The sequence below is a fragment of the Saimiri boliviensis genome, chromosome 9 (assembly GCF_048565385.1).
Source record: "Saimiri boliviensis isolate mSaiBol1 chromosome 9, mSaiBol1.pri, whole genome shotgun sequence".
Taxonomy (NCBI): Eukaryota; Metazoa; Chordata; class Mammalia; order Primates; family Cebidae; genus Saimiri; species Saimiri boliviensis.
This window is the reverse complement of record NC_133457.1, coordinates 63,641,279-63,661,146: the sequence shown is the minus strand read 5'-3', so window position 1 is coordinate 63,661,146 and position 19,868 is coordinate 63,641,279. Positions and strand designations below refer to the sequence as shown.

Genomic DNA, 19,868 nt, shown 5'->3' with positions numbered 1-19,868 from the left:
AACAAACATTTAGCACATTCTGTTTTTCCTGCATCTGGAGTCTCCAGATGTCCACACTGAATTAACTGTCCGCAATTCCTCAGAGTTACCAGGGGTATGATGGTCTTTCACCTCCACTTGGTCATTTTTAAGTTCCATATAAGTAATTTCAGACAAGGAGAGACATATTAAGCAGATCCTACTACACCCATGCACAATCCACCATTCAATCCTAACATAAAGACATCGGTCTCCTCAGTGTGAGAACGGGACACTGAGAGAAATATTTTGGGGGGCCTGAGGTCCTGTCATGATAGAAATGCCTTGGATTTCCCTGAGCTTAGGGGTAAAATCTTCCTATTCTCATAGATCATTATCTCAATATGATCTTTCCTGAGACTTGGCAAAAAGTTAAGCAATATTTTTCATACCAGTTCAAAGCCAATACCCTCGGATGTTTTCTAGAAAGGAAACGGCAATGTGTAGCCTTCTCTCATCAAATACCCAGGTGGTTCACAGTTTAGGGCATTTTAGACACTGAAATTGGAAGGCGGGAGGGAATCTACAGACCCTCGAATCAAAATGAATCTCTGTGCTACACAGTAACATGGGCTATTTGTCGCATCTAGGAGTCACAGTGCTCAGTCTTGCTTCCAGAAACATACCAGCAAGGCAATGACCTGCTTAGCTAAAACAAGCCATCGAAGACATAGAGAATGGAAACCTTGGTACCATCTTCCACAGAAAGGTAGACAAAGATGCCACTGGCCCTGAGTAGTCATAGAGCATCAAGGGACATGGTCAGGGAAAGAAATTTACAAGGAACACAATAATAGCTGGCAAGACAAATTTTATTCAAATTAAAACATCTCGCACAGACACCTCTTGGAAATACACTGCATAGGCTGGTGTGAATTTGTCCTGTCTTGGATCCAATATCCTGACAGTGGGGCCAGGATGATACAGGAATGGCCCGAGGCAAGGAAGAAAGCAAAGCTCACTGACCCAACCCATGTCGGTGTTTCAAATTCCACTCTAGAATCTGATTCAAAACAACACGTGTCTGTGATTCCTGGGTACATTGATGACATCTCTTAGTGTAACATAGCCAGACTAAAGTTAGAACATTAGAAACACCATTTTATAAAAGAAAAAGCTGATTTTTAAAATGATGCTGCCCCATTCTCCTCACAATAACTGCGGGCCTTGGCCTCTGTAAATACAGCTGCTAGTTTACTTTGCAGAATGCTACTTATCAGTAACTGCCAGAGTTGCTAGCCTTTTGCTTACCGGTAATAACCAGAATAAGCATCCCCATCTAATTCCATCCTGGCTCCTGCGACTCGTAATAAGTAACTCAGGTCTGTGAATTCCACCCTACCCAGATAATGTATAAACTAATGTTTATCTTGACTTCTGTAAACCACTTAAACGGAATGACAAAAGTCCCCGAGCCCTCGGAATGTCCGGATCCCCCGTCTCCACCCAGGAGATGAGTTACAGAATCCACTGGCCCTTGGAATGTCTGAAGCCCCATCCCCGCTCTTCGCCCCCACTCCCAAAGTGGCTTTTCGGGTATAAAAAGCATTGGAACCCTCCTTTTTCCCGCCATGGGTTGGAGAGACTGGAGTCCTCTGTGGTCGCTGGCATAATAAACCCTGTAATTTGGCATACTTTTGTCTTGGTGTTGACTTTCTATGCTCAGTCCAGTACAACCTTAGCCCACACTCTGAGGCTCAGAGTGCAAGGATTATGAGGTCTACCTGAGACATCATTTGGGTGTTTACCACATTCACTGTGGAGCACTTCTCCCTCATCAGGAGCCAAGCCAACTTGCTATTCCTCAAATGAATACAAGGTGCTTCTTTAAGACAGATGGGAGCCAGACAGGTCAGCAGGATTTGAAGGAGTCAAACAACATCCATCCCATGACTTTCAGGGGACTTCCTGCTCTGCCACCTGTGGCACCTCCCTGCTGAGACTGGTGGGGTAGGTTAGACTGAAAAGGTGGTCAGGGACCAGACTCCTAGATGGATTTGACGGAAGGCATAAGACAGCGGTTGCAGAAAACAAAGGGGCTGACCAAATAAAAGGTACAAATTCATGTCATCTCAGCACTTTGGGAAGCTGAGGTGGGCCAATCATGAGATCAGGACGTTGAGACCATCCTGGCTAACATGGTGAAACCCTGTCTCTACTAAAAATACAAAAATTTAGCTGGGCATGGTGGCACGCACCTGTAGTCCCAGCTACTCAGGAGGCTGAGGCAGGAAAATCACTTGAACCCAGGAGGTGGAGTTTACAGTGAGCTGAGATGAGACTGCACCACTGCACTCCAGCCTGGGCAACAGGGCAAGACTCCACCTCAAAAAAAAAAAAAAAAAAAAAAGGTACACATTATTCTCTTTTTGGTGGGAGGACAGAGTGTGGCTGCCATCAGATGTTGGGAGAGAGAGAAAGATTGAGAGAGGCAGAGATAGCTCGTCTTTTGTGAATCGCCCAGATTAGAAACTCATGTGAAAAAAGAAACAAAACTCTCATATCTTGATGTAATGTGGAGTTCGGTTGTTTGTGTTTTTTTTTTTTTTTTTAAGTTTCTTCTCTTGTGATCAAATACTTGCCAACATGCCAACACCAAACAGGTATCTCACCGTGGATTTAACCACATGGAAGAAGACAGGTGATATAAGGAAATCCATGAGTTTGGTGAGTTCACTTGAGTCAACTGATCGTAGGTTACTATGCTTGAGAGAGGTTAAGCAACTGAAACCAGACTGAGGCAGGAGGACCACTGGAAGCAATGCTAGAGTTTGTCTGCCACGCTGGAAGCAGCATGCCAATCTATTGTTTTCTTTGGCTTTTGGCTTCACCCTCTATGGCATCTTCCCCATTCCACTGGTTTCCTTGACCACTTCTGAAGAGGGCACTAGAAACTGCCTAAAAGAGCAACTATGCCTGCTTGTTGCCCACACAAAGTTGGGGGTTCAGTCTTTTAACATTTAGTCCCTTTTAATCCAGGTTAATGCCATTAGGATAGCTTCCTAAAGTGTACTGTGGGTTTTACGTATCTAATTGGAGTCTGCTCTATGTACCGAAAGCCTCACTCACAATTATTTTTGAGATTGCTCCCGATGGGTTTAATCACTGACATGCCAGGTGTGTCAGGCTGCGTGAGACAACAATCTTATGATTCCTAGAAGAAACATAAGTTCCTAGGGACTACAGGCTCCTGCTGCCATGCCTGGCTAATTTTTCTACTTTTGTTGTTGTAGAGATGGGGTTCCACCATGTTGCCCAAGCTGGTCTCGAACTCCTGAGCTTAAGCAATCCACTTACCTCAGCCTACCAAAATGCAGGGATTACAGGTGTGAGCCATCACACTTGGCCTAGAGTAACTCTTATTATCAAGGTAGAAGGTTCAACATATACTCATTACATCTACTTTACAGATACTGTTATTTAGATCACTTGTCTCCTTATATACTCTATTTTGTCTCCTTCACTTCAGTCTTGGATGAAGGAGCGGCGTGTTAAAGTTTTCTGTTATTTCTAGGTTTCTTTTTTCCTCACATAATTTGTTATGCAAATGTTACGCGATTTGACAAGGCAGAGGTACCACAACGGAAACAGTGAAAAAGGAGGTAGAGAGGAAAGTACAAAGAGCTCTTTGCTGTACAGGAAATAGGTGGGAGCCAAAGAACACCATTTAAAGCTGACAAACCAGATAGCGGCTGCTGTAACACTCGTAAGTAGTATATCTTCACTGTGAATTGTGGCATTTAGCATTTGAATGTATCCTTCATTGTCTTGCCTATTTTTTCCTGAATTCTACTTTGTCAGATATGGATATTGTAATCTCTGCCCTTTGTGGTCCTACTTGCCTGGTCTATTTTTGCCCATCTCTCTTTTTATTTTTAGCCTCTCTGAATCACTATTTTAAATGTGTCTCTTATAAATAACAGACAGTAAGACGCTGGTTTGTAAGCCAATCTGAAGTTCCTTTTCTTTTAATAGGTTAAGTCCTTTCACATGCACTGATTTAACTTACATGCTTGGACTTAATATATTTATTGTATCACTTACTGCATGTTTTTCACTGTGATCTATTGCCTTTATTATTGTTTCTTTGAGCCCTGATGGAGATGTACATTTTTATTCTAGTGATTATACCATGTATTCTGTACCGGTACTTTTAATAGCATAGTACACCTTTAATGCTCTAAATCTCCCTTTTTCCTTATTTATACTTCATATATTTGGTTTGTCAACTTTAATATTCTTTGACTTCCACCTACAGCCTAAGCAACAAGTAGCTCCCTGTACTTTCCTCTTCTCTCCTTTTTTTTGTTTTGCTACTTCTGCCTTGTCAAAGCATATACCATTTGATACTATTTGATATGATTAGGCCTTGTGTTCCCACCAAAACCTCATCTTGAATTGTAATCCCCAGGTGTTGAGGGTGAGACCTGGTGGGAGGTGACTGGATCATGGGGGTGGTTTCCGCCATGCTGTTCTCATGACAGTGAGTTCTCATGAGATCTGATGGTTTTATAAGACAGTTTTCCCTGCTTGCTCTCTTGTGCACGCATGCTCTCTCTTTCCTGCTACTGTGTGAATGAAGGTCTTCGCTTCCCCTTCACCTTCCACCATGATTACAAGTTTCCTGAGGCCTCCCCAGCCATGTGGAACTGTGAGTCAAACCTCTTTTCTTTATAAATTACCCAGTGTCAGGTACTATCTTTTTTTTTTTTTTTTTTTAAGACATAGTCGCCCAGGCTGGAGTGAAGTGGCATGATCTTGGCTCACTGCAACCCCTGCTCCCTAGTTTCAAGCAATTCTAGTGCCTCAGCCTCCCGAGTAGCTGGGATTACAGGCAGACACCACCATATCCTGGCAATTTTTGTATTTTTAGTAGACGGGGATTCACCATGTTGCCAGACTGGTCTCAAACTCCTGACCTCAGGTGATCTTCCCGCCTCAGCCTCCCAAAGTGCTGGGATTATAGGAGTGAGTCACTATGCCCGGCCGGGTTCTATCTTTATAATGGTGTGAGAATGGACTAACACTGTTCTTCCACCCGTATCCCCACTTCCATTTGGCCTCAGATCTACAACTAAAGTTATTCAAGGCCAGGTGTGGTGGCTCACACTTCTAATCCCAGCACTTTGAGAGGCCAAGGCGGGTGGATCACCAGAAGTCAGGAGTTTGAGACCAGGCTGACTAACATGCTGAGACTCCGTCTTTACTAAGAATACACAAAATTAGCTGGGCATGGTGGCAGGCGCCTGTAATCCCAGCTACTCAGGGGGCTGGGGCAGGACAATCGCTTGAACCTGGGAGGTGCAGGTTGCAGTGAGCCGAGATCATGCCATTGCACTCCAGCCTGGGCAACAAGAGGGAGACTCCATCTCAAAAAAAAAAAAAAAAAAAAAAAAAAAAGACATTCAACGGTCATCTCTAGTCCTTTTGCTCAGGTTTCCCTAATCATCTCCTGGTTGGATGAAGCCTGTCTTTTAGTAGAATCCTAAGGAAGAAGTTGTGAGTATAATATTCCCAGGGCTCTTTCCTAATTAAAACTTCTTCCCATACCCTTGATTGTTAAAGGACAGCTTGGCTGGATACGAAATCCTTAGTTAGTTCACACTATGAGTTCCTTGAAAAAGTTGCCCCATTGCTATCTTGCTTTGTTGAGAAGTCTGAGGCCAACCAGATCTTTCCTTTGTAAGAGACTAGGTCTTTTGGCTTAGAAGTTCAGTTTTTTTTCTTTGCCTTCAAAGTATAGTTGGTAGGATATGTCTCAGCTGATCATTCTGCATCAACATTCTACCTAACAAGATAGACCCTTTCAAGACACAGTTTCAGGTTTTCTTTTGTTTTCAGAAAGTTCTTTTGGGTTTATTTGAATTTTAGTATTTGAATTTTAAATATTAACTCCATTCTACTGTCTTTTGTCTTCAAGAATTTCAATTTTATCTCAATCACCTTTGCTTTGACCATTTTATCATTTTATTTCTGAGTCTTTTTGGCTCTTCCTTTAATATTGTTTTTGTTTTGCTCTCATAGCTTTTCTTACTCCTACCTCCTATGTGCCATACTGTACTTGTGGCCATATCTATTTTCATTAAGATATATTATAATTTAGCCTTCATATCTGTGATTTATCTTTGTTCAAGTTATTTCCCAAGTTCAGTCAGTTCTCTTCTCACATATGCTTGCAGCTTTTTCATTTTTATTCTGAGTTTTTGAATTTCTGATCTGTGGTGTTCTTTTATATCCACTATTATTTTATTTTCAAATTCATGTTGGAGTGTTTTGTTACAGTTTACTGTTTCACGGTCCAAGACAGCCTTCTTCTCCTGGTCAATAATGAAAAATGTCTTTAAAAAGTAATGTCTAGGTGCTAATAGGGGGAGTTGTCTGTTTTCTTCGGAATCTTGGGCTCGCTGTTGTATCTAATGGGCTGTTATCTTGAACCTCTTTCTTCCTTTGCCCTGTTTCATCCACCATGCCTCCAAAAGACACCACTCCCTTTCAAGATGGTGTCATCTCCATCAGAAGTGATGCCTCTGTCCCACTCAATTTCTAAGCCCCTTCCTTTCAACTCCTCACTAGCTACTGCTTTGATCCACCAGGTCTCACCCAGAGTGGCAAAATCCCGCAGATAAGTTTCAGAGAAAGGAAAAAGGAACTCGTGATACAAATACAGGATGAAAACTCAAAGTGAGAATCACTTTTCAGCTGATGAAATACTCCAAAATAAAAGAGAAATCTTCCAGAGAAATGATAACAATTTCTTCAATAAGCGGACTGTAAGAAGAGACAGATGGGGAGTGAGGGAGAAAAAGGGAGAGAAGTTCTAAACTGTGCCACTTGGGAGATGGCCCCTCTCAAGTGATCTGTGGGCAGAGCGAAGGGAGGGCACAGGAAGCACATCCACCAGGTACATGGTTTGGGTGGGAGGTAGTGAATTACGCCAGGTGAGTGTGGGGAGGGAGGGATGAAGGAGGGAAAAGGAAGAGATGCTGAAAGGAGAAAATGGGGAAGCATGGAGAGGGTGAGCATGGGTGGGTAAGAGAAGCCCTGGGAGGCATCTCAGACAGCTGAAACGAGGAGGGTAGGGCATGGGAGGGAAGGGGCTGTGGGGTGTGGATTAGGGGAGAGGATGGACAGTAGGATCAAGGTATGGGGTGGGGGTGGCTGTGGGTCATGGTTTGGGAGGAGTGAGCAGAGAGTCAGGGTTGGAGAAAGAGAAAGGATGAGGTCGGGAGTGAGAGAGGGCTTTGTCTCCCCCAGTCTGCTGATTTGAGTCCCTGGATCAGCTTTAATTCTGCCTCTTCGAGGGGAAAAGTCATGGTTTTTATTGGACATATCCCAGTCTCAGTGTTGTCCTGTCTCCTGGGATGAAAGACAGGACAAGAGAGATGCTTTCCTGCCCTGGAACACAAGGGCACAAGTGCCTATCTATCTTCAGGCAGATGTGCCGAGGCCGGACACTCCAAGGAGTCAGCATGGGCAGGAGGAGCTGTTCAGAGCAGGGAAGGGAGCCCTGCTGTGCAGGCCATGTCTCCAAGTGGGGTCAGTAAATCTGGGCAGGCAGGGGCAACAAGGATGGATTCCTGTTCACTCTGGAGGCCCCCGGGTCTGAGACAAGATTCTCTGCTCAAGTTTGGCGAACTTGGGGAGGAGGGCCTCATAGACCTAGAAGAGCAGAAAAAGCAGTTTAGAACAGGGAGGCAGGAAATGCCTCTTACATCTGGTTGCACCTTGCAATTTAAAATTTTTAAATCCCATTTACTTGCAATTTAACTTTTTTGCTGGGCAAAAGAAAGCAAGCATCAATTCACAAAAGAGGAAATGCTAGTACTTCTCAAACCTATAGTTTAAGATTTTCTTAAACCATAAATTATGACAAGAAACCAATGTTTATGATCAAATCTACAAGTTTTTTTAAAAAAATTCTGGTGAAAGTACCTAGAAATAGCTGGTGAAAGTTGGTGGTACAACTCTTTTGGAAATAGACTTGACTTTTAAAAATTATTATTATTTTTATTTTTGGAGATGGAGTCTCGCTCTGTCGCCAGGCTGGAATGCAGTGGTGCGATCTCGGTTCACTGCAACAACCTCTACCACCTGGGTTCAAGTGATTTTCCTGCCTCAGCCTCCTGAGTAGCTAGGATTACAGGTGCCTGTCACTGTGCCTGGCTAATTTTTGTAGTTTTTATTAGAGACAGGGTTTCACCATCTTGGCCAGGCTGGTCTTGAACTCCTGACCTCGTGATCCACTCGCCTCAGCCTCCCAAAGTGCTGGGATTACAGGCATGAGCCACGGCACCTGGCCAGACTTGACTTTATGTATTAAGGAGGCCATAGTGTGGGACCCAGTTATTCTACTTCAGTGAAGCTCTCCTAAGGAAATAGTCCTAAATGTAGGATGCCAAGTCCACCAAGGGTCTTCTTTGATACCACTAAACATTCAGACGTATGAGACCACCATGAGCTAAGAGAGGACAGCCTGGAGAACACAGTGGCGGCAGGTGCTCCTCTCCAATGGAAGACCGTGTAGCGGTCCACACGGCGGTTCCACGGCTGTTCAGGAGGGGGCCGCTTTGCCTCCCAACCAGGTTACAGCCTAGGCACAGAGTTGAGATCCACATCGTACAGAGGCAAGAATGACCCTGGCTTCAGAACTTCATGCCCCGCAAGAGTATCTCCCATAACAACTCAGCAGGCAGGAGGCACGCCCAGGAGGAGTCACTGTGCCTGATGAAGCCCTGACGAAGACTTCTCACCAGGCAGCTGCAATCTTCTGAGTCCAGATGCAGTTTCCCAAGCAAAGGCCATTTTTACATAAGCAATGCTGCCCTAGTAAAACTGTTGATATTCTACTTGTATGAGATCTCAAGGGAAACAGAGCTAGACAGTCACCCAAAGGTCAAATTTTCATGTAGAACAGGAAAGGGTTAAAAAAATCTTTTATCTGCAAAGACTTAATTATAATTGAAAAACAAAAAGCAACGGCACTGAGACATGAAAAATGCTCAAGTAAACTGGTTCATTTGCCAGATTACCATTATTATTATTATTATTGTAGAGACAAGATCTCATGTTTGCCCAGGCTGGTCACCAACTCCTGGCCTCAAGTGATCCTCCTGCCTCAGTCTCCCAAAGGGCTGGGATCACAGGTATGAGCCACTGTGCTTGGTCTAGCCAGATAGAGTATTATACAGTCACTAAAAATGGCATGCATATACATTTTTAAGAATGAAAATATTTATGTTGTAATCTATAAATTGTAAGCAAGCTATAAAATTACACACACAGTGCTATATAATAAGCCAAAACAAACGCAGAGCCCAACAGAGAAAAAGGACCAGAAAGAAACACAACCTCACATTCTAACCCTTATTTTATCACTCTAAACAGTCTTCCCCTGGGGCTGTCCATCTCACCTGAGAAACGCACATGCACTGCACGTGAGCACACGCTGTCTTACAGACAAACAATACCGAAGACCAAGGCACCCGGATTTTCCTGGGACTCGGCCGAGTAAACACCGTGGGAGCTCATGCCAACTCCATTCCTTCTTAATTTGGTTTAATTTGCTCCAAAGTTAAGTTTTGTTTTTTTTATTTTTTGAGACAGTGTCTTGCTCTGTTGTCCAGGCTGGAGGTCCAGTGGTGCAATCTTGATTCACTACAGCTTCTGCTTCCTGGGTTCAAGTGATTCTCATCCCTTTATCTCTCAAGTAGCTGGGACTATAGGTGCGTGCCACAACACCCGGCTAATTTCTGTATTTGTTTTCTTTTAGTAGAGATGACGTTTTGCCATGTTGACCAGGCTGGTCCTGAACTCCTGACCCCATGTGATCCATCTGCCTTGGCCTCCCATAGTGCTGGGATTACAGGTGTAAACGACCGCCACCAGCCAGAAGTCAAGTACTTCTTTGTTTTGTTTTGTTCTGTTTTTGAGATGAAGCCTCACTCTGTCACCAGGTGGAGTGCAGTGGCGTGATCTTGACTCACTGCAACCTCTGCCTCCCGGGTTCAAGCGATTCTCCTGCCTCAGCCTCCCGAGTAGCTGGGACTACAAGCGCATGCCACCACACCCAGCTAATTTTTTGTATTTTTAGTAGAGATGGGGTTTCACCGTCTTGGCCAGGATGGTCTCACTCTCTTAGCCTTATGATCTGCCCACCTTGGCCTGTCAAAGTGATGGGATTATAGGCATGAGCCACCGCACCTAGCTGGAAATCAAGTATTTTAACAGTTTATGCAACTGGGGCCTACTCTTGATGCAGCTGGAGCAGCTCAGTCTGAGAAGGCTCAGGGCAGTTGCACAGAATGTCAGAGCCAGAGACAGGGCACCTGCTGACTTCTAAATCCACAGCGAATCTGTGCTATCTAGAAGGGCTTGGGGGATAAATTCCATTCCTCTTCCAAATGAGGGTGACACAGCCAGTGTTCTTTCTGGCTCTACTCTGTGAACTACCTGTGAAGTACTTGGGAATAGATGCCATGAGTAAAATAAAGCAGACGATAACAGGTGACCTTTATAAAGAGGCCCACAGTGAGGGGCCCAAGGTTGTCCTAGCCTGTATGGGACATTCAGGAGTCAAGAGAACAAAGTTAAAGGGCTTTGATTTTTCCTGATGGAGAAAACTGCAATGTTCAGCTGAGCCAAGGGAGAAAACGTTCTTACTGCTTTGAATTTCCCCTGGAGCACAAGCAGTGCTGTAGAAGCCACAGAGAGAGTGACAGATGTGGCCCTGCTCTCGAGGAGTTTAACTCCAGACCACAAATTCAGGCTGCATATAAGTCACGTATGCTGACAATCATATAGACGGTCACCGCTTGCAACCCGCTGCTGCGAGGGCGTTTGAGGTTACACTTGTATCCAACGGTAAAGGGTTCCATGAGCTGTCAGTGATTTTGGCCGCGGCCAGGCCAGGAAGAGTGACGGGGCCCGCACAGCTCAGAGGATCTCACTCCGGACTCTACCTGAGGCAGACGCTGCTGTGCTGCCCTAAAACTTTCCCGTTACCTTCCTCCTGGCTGGCTTTCTTCTAGATAGACTGAAACAGCCAGACCTTACCCTAGCCTTTCCCACAACTAGAATTGACCAGACGACCAAGTGGTGGCCTGTTGAGGGGGTGTGAGGCAGGGGAGGGACAGGCCAGTATTTTTCTCCCTGGTGAGCAGGTGTATGAGGAGAGACTGTCTGCCCAGTGCCGCCCGCTGACCTCTGCCTCTGAATAGAGCTGTGACAACATGATGTCTGGGGCAGCTACAGGATCCTCTCTCCATGTGGACACACCCAGAGCTGCACTATCTGACACAGCAGCCACAAGCCATGCAGACCTTTGCGTACTGGAGGCATGCCCAGAACTATAAGTAGAAAATGCACACCACATTTCAAAAGCTTCATGCAATAAAGACAATGTAAAGTATCACGTTAGTAACTTTTTTTTTTTTTTTGAGACAAGGTCTCTGTCTCCCAGGCTGGAGTGCAGTGGTTTGCTCTCAGCTCACTGCAACCTCCACCTCCTGGGCTCAAGTGATCCTCCCACCTCAGCCTCCTGAGTAGCTGGAATTACAGGCATGCACTACCATGACCAGCTAATTTTTTTTTTTTTTTTTTTTTTTTTTGTAGAGATGGGGTTTTGCCATGCTGTCCAGGCTGGTCCCAAACTCCTGGGCTCAAGCAATCTGCCCATCTTGGCCTCCCAAAGTGCTGGGATTACGGTATAAGCCACTGCGTCCGGCCCCACATTAGTTTAACTTTTCTAATTTATTATATGTTGACATGACAATATTTCAGATACAGTAGATTAAATAAAATATATTATTAAAGTTAATTTAAATCATTTCTTTTTATTTCTACTTTAAAAAATGAGAGGAGCAGAAAATTTGAAATGACGTATGTGACTCACATTATGTTCCCACTGTCTACTGCTGGCCTGAGGAATCGCAGGGAACATGACTGGGGGCCCTTCTGCGGAATCACTGAACAGTTCTACCTCCAGATTTCCTGTCACATTCTAAAGCCATTCTGGTCAAGGATTCTTTTTAAGCCTCACAATTAGCAGATTAAAAGGAGGCAGGACAGATGTTATACCCACTTCACAGATAAACAAACAGAGGTCTGGAGCCAAGGAGCACTGCTTAAGGTCACATGGTGAAGTAGAAGCAGAATAAGAATCAGAACATAAATGCCCTTTGTCTCAACATAGAATCTTTCCAGTGTATCGAGTGGCCTCTCAAACATAAGAGAAACGGGACCTCTCACACAGAAAAATTACAGATGCTCGGGCACACCTGTGTGTGTGGTCTGTCTGTTCTCCTGGACAGCATGAGCTCCTGCTTCCAGGATGTGCTGGGAGGCAGTTCTCCATGGTGTTTCTACATGTCTGTGACAGCTTTTGTTTCATACTATCTCTTCAAGGATGTCTGTAAAGCACAGAGACTTAGAGATAGTGTCTCTCTCCAGAGTAGAGGGAAAATTTGTTTGCTGACAAGAAAAAGAAGGATAATGTCTCCTTTGGAGGCAAAGTTTGGGCAGGTTTGCTTGCAGTTCCTTTATAAGGTTGGGAGTTTTCTATGCTCGGGATCATTTGGTTTATCACAGACTATTACGTGCACAGTATCCACCTGGGCCCACTTTGCAACACCGTGTGGAATTTGGGGGCCAAGGGAAACTGATGAGCATGAAGCTCCTGCTTCCTGATGTACCATGAGCAAGAAAGCCTTTGTCTCTGACCCAGGAGTACTGTGCTTTCTACCTGCCACTAGGAAACTGTAGCAGGCTCATTTCTTAGCTTGCAAGTCAGGTAAATCTCAGCGCCTTCAAAGTTCCTTCCAAGATCCACCCACCGCTGCTGCTGGGCTGCAAGACCCTCCTACAAACAGGTACAGTGGTGTCGTGGGTGCTGTGTGTGCCATCCAGATTCACCTTGGGAATGAAGAACTTATTCTCCCAACTGCTGAGAGTGCTGTTGGCAGACAGCCCTCAGCTGACAGCCCTCTTTGGAGACCACTTTAGCTATAAAGAGCTGCCTCACCCCAGCCTGGGGCGGCCCACATGCCATGACTGATTGTCATGGGGTATAAAGGCCCCCTTAGCCCAACTGGGTCAAACTCTAAAGGTCATCTCGGAGCTTCTGCGGGATTAGAGTAGGCTCCAGATATTGCACTGCCGCTCCCCTTCTCCCTCCGTCCAATCCTCTCTACTCCCTTTCCTTTCTATAGTTGAAAATTCCAAGAGGGGGTGGGATTCTCCCACTCCCATAAACCTCATACTTCTTAGTTGACATCTCATACGCTGCTTTCTGAGAAACCCAACCTGCAACAAGTGAGGTCTGCCTTCATAGGGACTTCCTGGCCTGGGTGACGGCACAGCTCTCCTGGATCCAGACTTGAGATGTGAGTGCTGAAGTGCATGTCTTGAGCTTCAGTGACACATCCTTTCAGTAGCTTTTATAGCCCAGTGACATGGAGGAGCCCACCGTGAGGCATATGAAGCAATAAAAATATGTCCAGCAGGGCCAGGTGCGGTGGCTCATGCCTGTAATCCCAGCACTTTGGACAGATCACCAAGGCGGACAGATCACCTGAGGTCAGGAGTTTGAGACCAGCTTAATCAATTTGGAGCAACCCATCTCTACTAAATATACAAAGCTGGGTGTGGTGGTGCCTGCCTGTAACCCCAGCTACTCAGGAGGCTGAGGCAGGAGAATTACTTGAACCCAGGAGGCAGAGGTTGCAGTGAGCCGAGATTGCGCCATTGAACTGGGGGACAAGTGTGAAACTGTCTCAAAACAAAAAATGCCCAGCAATCCATCTGACCCTGGCTATAAAATCAGTAGCATCTGTGACTTGCAGCTGACGACCTGGCTCTTTTGCTCCATTTTCTTGATAATTTCAATAAAGCAGAATTTCTCCTTTAGTTGAGCACATCAAGTTCAACACAGGTGAGCTTTTTGGTAAGGGGAAAAAACCCTAGCCAGCTTTCATAATGCAAATGCTACAAACAAATTCTGATGGTCTCTCACCTGAGAAGCTCCGGGGCTTGGGGTAGCAGCCAGTCTGGGATTTGGAGCTAACTTCACAACCTCTGAAAAGGGCATATCTGTTCCACCTGCAAGACCTAAAAGGGAAAGGTCACTTCACATTAGTGCATGTTGCAAACAAAGATGTTAACTGTAAACAGCACGGAAGCTCTCACTGGGGTGGCAAACTGTCCTAAAACTGGATTATAGTGATGGCTGCACAACTCAGTACATTTATGAAAAATCAATGACTTGGACACAATCTATACAACACTTTTATGTAGCACAGATCGTGCCTCAATAAAATTATAAAAGAATGTCAAGCGCAGGTGTGTCTCCAGCAGGACTTAGCGTTATCTTGCTCTTTGTGGTTGCCCCTTTTGTGGAATGGGTCAGGTAAGCGTGACATATGATGGGGGAGTGTCTGCCTGTCCCTCCTCTCTCCCCTCGTTCACTGCATTCCGGACAGCCTGGTCTTTTCTCCACTCATGCTGCCTCAGAGCCTTTTCCCGTGTGGAATGTTCTTTCCACTCTTCACGCCCCTGTTCCCTTCTCCTCAGCTAAGTTGTACCTAGGACCACCACTTGTGCAGAGGCCCTCCTTAGCCCTCAGCGCCATCTGCTTTTCCTCAGGGCACTTTTCCCAACTTGAGTATATTTCGGTGGTTCTTGGTTTAAGATCCCTCCTTTGCTGAGCTGTGAAGTCCATGAGGCCAGACGCTGTGTCTCCCTGGATCAGTGCCAAAACCACGGTGCCTAGCACACCATCTGGCATACAGGAGGCCCTCAGTAATTACTCACCAAGCAAATGAGTGGCAGGGAGAAGGTTGCCATTGGTGAGCGAGAAACGATGGGTGATTTCTAGGCAAGATTAGTAGTAGAGTCAGACTGAAAGAGAAACATACCACCACCAGGAGTGAAGGGCCCTCCGAAGATGTGAGAACCATTTTTCCCAACCAAATGCCAGCTCAGAGCAGAATGAATGAGGGATTGGGATGGTGGTGGAGTGGACAGCAGAGAAACTAATCAAAAGACTCCGGTCCTATTTCCACTCATACTTGCAGACTGGATAGTCATGCCCAGACCCAGCTGGGGAGAAGGGATCTCCAAGTGGCTAGTACCCCTCTGCGGGGGCGGGGGGCGACTGGTGAGCTAGGATTTAGCTCAGGCTTTGGTTTTGGAGGGCAGACAAGGATAGTGACCCAGAATTCCTTTGGCAAGCACAGAAATGGGAAAAGAACAATACAAAACACAGTGTGGGACAGCAGTGAAGTCCCTAACGGGTAACTCCTTCCCAATGTCTACAAAAGGATTATGAAGTGGGCCGAAGACTTCTCATCAGCAACACTGAAGGCCAGAAGATTATGGAAGAGGATCCTCAAAGCTCTCAGGAAAAGTATTTACAACATAGAGTCTTTTACTCAGCCAATCTTTGGGAGGATAAAACAAAGACCTTGTTGGGCATTTCAGGCCTCAAAATCATCACCTATTGAATTCTCTCTTACAATATTTATTTAGGTTGTATATTCCAGCAAAACTAGCATACGGCCCAGGCGTGGTAATCCTAGCACTAGGAGTCATGCCTGTAATCCTAGCACTTTGGGAGGTTGAGGTGAGTGGATCGCTTGAGCCCAGGAGTTTGAGTTCAGCCTAGGCAATATGGTGAAACCCTATCTCTACAAAAATTAGCCAGGTGTGGTGATGTGTGCCTGTAGTCCCGGCTATCCGGGAGACTGAGGCGGAGGTGGGAGGATCACCTGACCTGAGGAGGTCGAGGCTGCAGTGAATCACGACTGCACCACTGAACTTTAGCTTGGACAACAGAGACCCTGTCTCAAAACAAAAAACAAAAACCCAGCAAAATAATACAAAAAGCTCAGCATAGAAATAAAGGAGAAAGAAAGGTCAGGAAGTTTAAAAAAAGAAGAAGAAAGAAAGAAAAATAGAAAGAAAGAGAAAGGAAGGAAAGGAGGGAGGAAGGAAGGGAGGGAGGGAGGGGAGGCATATGATGTTAAATGTACTTAATACAAGAATCTGAAAATAAATTCCCAAGTGATCTTGATATAGGATGTGGCATGAGGCGGGGTGAGGTAGATGGGGTGGGGAGAGAATAAAAGAGTGAGAGGTTAATTATTAAGAGAAGGATATGTTTCCTGATTAATTCTCAATGTTGGCAGAGAAATATAAGCTTACACAGGTATGTTAAAAAGTTAAGAGTGAACATGAAAAGAATACAACCACCTGGGCTGCTACAGAAGCTCCCTGAGCAGGCAGGAGACAGGGCAAACTGATCCAACTGAAAGGACAAATGCCCCTGGGGGTATGTGCTGCTCCCGCCAGAACTTGCCTAGATCGGGGAGCTTCCCTTAATAACCAGAGTTGCAGTGAGGCCTCCATCAGGACTGCAGGGCTCCAAGGAGCTGTCCAGGGTCCTGGACTGGTTTGGGCCTGAAGTCTTCCCATTTGTCTCAACTTCTGTTCTTGACGAAAAGATGGCTCTGGACTTTGTCCACCTCTCCTGCCCTGTAGCTGTCCAGACCCATGTCCACATGCCCTCAATCATGCCCTGAGTTCTTTTCTGGTGCCCCTGTGCTGACCCTCTGAACAGACTTCATTCAGTTAGGACCCAGCCTCTTTTTCTCCACTTTAAGCAGAGAATAAAGGAACAGAGGGTATGGGTTGGTTCTTACCTGCTGAGAGCTGGAACAATGAAGCTGAAGTCTCCAAGACTCCAATGTTCCCAAAGATCTGGAACACCTCAGCCTCCCCTTTCCACCCTCATCAGCCCACCCCATGCCCTGGCCACTTCAGGACACAGCTGTCCCCCTCCATCGACCTACCATGAAAAGCTCGGTATGCAGAACCCACGCAGGCCGAGTTGGCAGTGTCTATAACATACACTGGGGCACCAAACACATCTGCAAGCACCTGGAAAGGACACAGAGGCTCTACTGTGGTGAGCCTGTTCCTCAGAGGGAACACAGACATTGTGGGATGCATTTTCCAGGCTCTCTCCTTCATATGTCTTCTGACCCCCTTCCATTCCACCTTGACTGCCTTAAGGGGAGTGCGCTTGGTCATGCTGCCCAGGTGATAACAGAGTCAGACGACCTGGGCCACAGCTCCCCAGGCTGTCCCTGTGCTTTTTAGCCATTTCATCAAAGACAAGGCAGAAGATTTGGAAAGTATGCTGAGCAAATGGTACTGACCTAGGGCTGGAGACAGTTGGGTATTAGACTAATATTAATAAGTCCAAACAAACCCAAACTAACAAGGTCATGTTTCATGGGGATAATGGTGAAGTTTCCCATTTAGGTTCAAAAATAAATTGCATACATTTCGAATGGAGGACCTGTACTAACTGGAGTTCACATGGAAAAAACCAGGGGGAGCTCTTAGTTGACCAGAGATAGGTTAGTAGGTGCCACTAATGCCTACCTAGCTCCCCTTCACTGGACCGCTGTGTGCCCCATGCCAGCTGCTGTGAGCACTGGCTACTAACGGCTTGCAGCACTTCCTCCTCAAGAGAACTGACCTTGGCTGAGCATAGGCCACCACTCACCTGTTGGCCCCTTGTCCCAAGGTAAAACCAGCTCTGTGGTGTAATTCATGTGCCAGAGCCCCATCTCCCCCCAGGATGGAGCTGAAACAGACTCCACATGAAGCCAGACCCTCACTTATCCTTCTTCCTCTGCTCTGCCCTGAGTCCCTCACTTCCTTCCCCTGGGAATCCTCCTCTCTCAACAAGCTGCTTATAGAAGAATTTCCACTGCAGGCTCTGTTTCTTGAAAATCTTACCTAAGACAGGTCATCACAAGTGAACAGCTAATACAGTAACTCTTAACAGTTAAGACAGCCTCAGGCTACACCCAAGAATGCACAATGTCCCATAACAGGATCTGACAGCCCCACAAGGTGACAGTCTGAGTGTTGGACATCCGCAGGTTGATTCTACTTTTGGTCATATGTTTCTGGCATAACGAAGGATCAGAAGGACAGTAACAGTCTGACAACCGTGTTACAAGTGGACTGGAGAATCAGCGATGGTTAAAGTGGAAGGCAGAGGCCTTGAGGAAGACAAGAACACTGGAATTAGATGTGAGAAGGTCTGCCACAGGGAACAGCAGGCACTTTCCATGTGACTCCAGAGGCCAGTGCTGGTATCAGAAAGTGGATCGTACACGGCAGTAGAATTCACCTGCATGTGAGACAGACCCCACTCACAGTATGAGCTATAAGGCAACAGAGCTGCTTCCCAGAGAGTATGAGCTAAGAGCTCCCTTTTCCTGCAGGAGTGGTAATGGACGCTGTCTTTCTCATTGAATCTCTGGCTCTTAGACGCAACAGACATGGGAGAGGCCATGGTGTAGGGCCCACTACGAACGCTTACCTGTAAGATGTCTCTATTGTGAGATGCTCCTCCTGTGGCCAAAATCTTTGTCTTGGACACTGAAAGGGAAAAGAGAAAAACTGAAATACTATGCCAATTCTCCCAAGGCAGACAGGCTGTTTCTCCAGAGTTCTTCAGCTACAGAGGGTTCATGAGGGGCCAGTGCCCCCTGCTTATCACACAGGACTACGGGAGAGATCCAAAGCTGGCTCTGTGCGTGCAGACCTGTCATGTTCATTTGCTCGTGAGGTTGCTCTCCCACCCCCCCTTAACTGCCTATAATAATTTTTTTTGTTTTAAATATCTCAACAAAACAGGAACAGAAGGGAACTTACTTAAATGATAAAAGCCACATATCCACAATTTATAACAAACATCATTCTTAACGAAGATTTAGAAGCACTTTTTTCAGACTGGTGTGCCAACCAGACCCCAAAATGGCCTCCAGAGAATCCCTCCCTCCTGAGAGTCACAGCTTCAAGTAGTCCCTGCTCACATCCAATAGGGCTGACTTGTATACGCAATAGAACCTTGTGTAAATGATGGAGTATGACATCTAAGACTAGAAGATAAAAGACATTGAGGCTTCCATCACGCTCTGACACAGGTCACTCTATCTTGGATCATTCACTCTGGGGGAGGGAAGTGCCACATCCTGAAGATGCTAAAGCAGCCTTAGGGAGAGGTCTACATGGCAGGGGACTGAGGCTTCCTGCCAACAGCCACGTGAGTGAGCCAGCCTGGGGGCAGAGCCTCCAGCCTCAGTCAAGCCTTCAAATGTCTGCAGCCCCAGATGACATTTTGACTGTAACCTCAGGAGATATCCTCAATCGGAATCACCCAACTATGTTGAACCCAAATTCATGAACCAAAGAAATTGTATAAGAGAGTAAACATTTATTTTTGTTTTAAGCTGCTAAGTTTTGAAATAATTTCTTATATGGCAATAGATAGCTAATACAACTAGGAACAAAACAGAGACTCACAGTATCCAGGTCACTGTTTAACACAGTATTAGATCTACCAATCAATGCCATAAGACAACAAAAACAACTGAAATGTTTAAGTATTGAAAGAAAAAAAAAGAAAACTGTCATTTGCAGACAATAGTCCATCTACTTGGAAAAAATAAAGAGTAAGCAAACTAATAAAACTAACAAGAGTTTAATAAGGTTGCCAGATACAAAATCAACCTATAATAATCCAAGGCATTTCTAAAAATAACCAACTAGCAAATGTGACAGAAAATAAATGACCATTCATGATGGCACCCAGAAATGCAAGGTAGCCTTACATGTAAGGGCACACCTTAAAAAACAGTTCAAAAGTTTCTACGAAGAAAAAGTGGCAGCTGTTGTTAAAGGACAAAAAGAGAATATCTAAATAAATTAAAAGATAGTCCATGGTCTTGAGTGAACATGAATTGACATTATAAACATGTCCACTTTTCCAATTA

General features: G+C 45.5%; 1 protein-coding gene across 3 annotated transcripts in view; it reads right to left on the bottom strand.

The window, feature by feature from the left end:
• Window positions 1–812: 812 nt before the first annotated feature.
• The window catches only part of XYLB (xylulokinase), a 60,597-nt gene continuing 41,541 nt past the window's right edge, over window positions 813–19,868 (bottom strand). For all 3 annotated transcript variants that reach the window (XM_074406046.1, XM_039461998.2, XM_074406047.1), the window contains 4 exons: window positions 18,413–18,471; window positions 16,863–16,950; window positions 14,027–14,121; window positions 813–7,677 (listed from right to left, as the gene is read on the bottom strand). In XM_074406046.1, coding sequence (XP_074262147.1) covers window positions 7,600–7,677; window positions 14,027–14,121; window positions 16,863–16,950; window positions 18,413–18,471 — 320 coding nt within the window. In that variant the 3' untranslated portion in view covers window positions 813–7,599. The remainder of the gene's footprint in view (window positions 7,678–14,026; window positions 14,122–16,862; window positions 16,951–18,412; window positions 18,472–19,868) is intronic.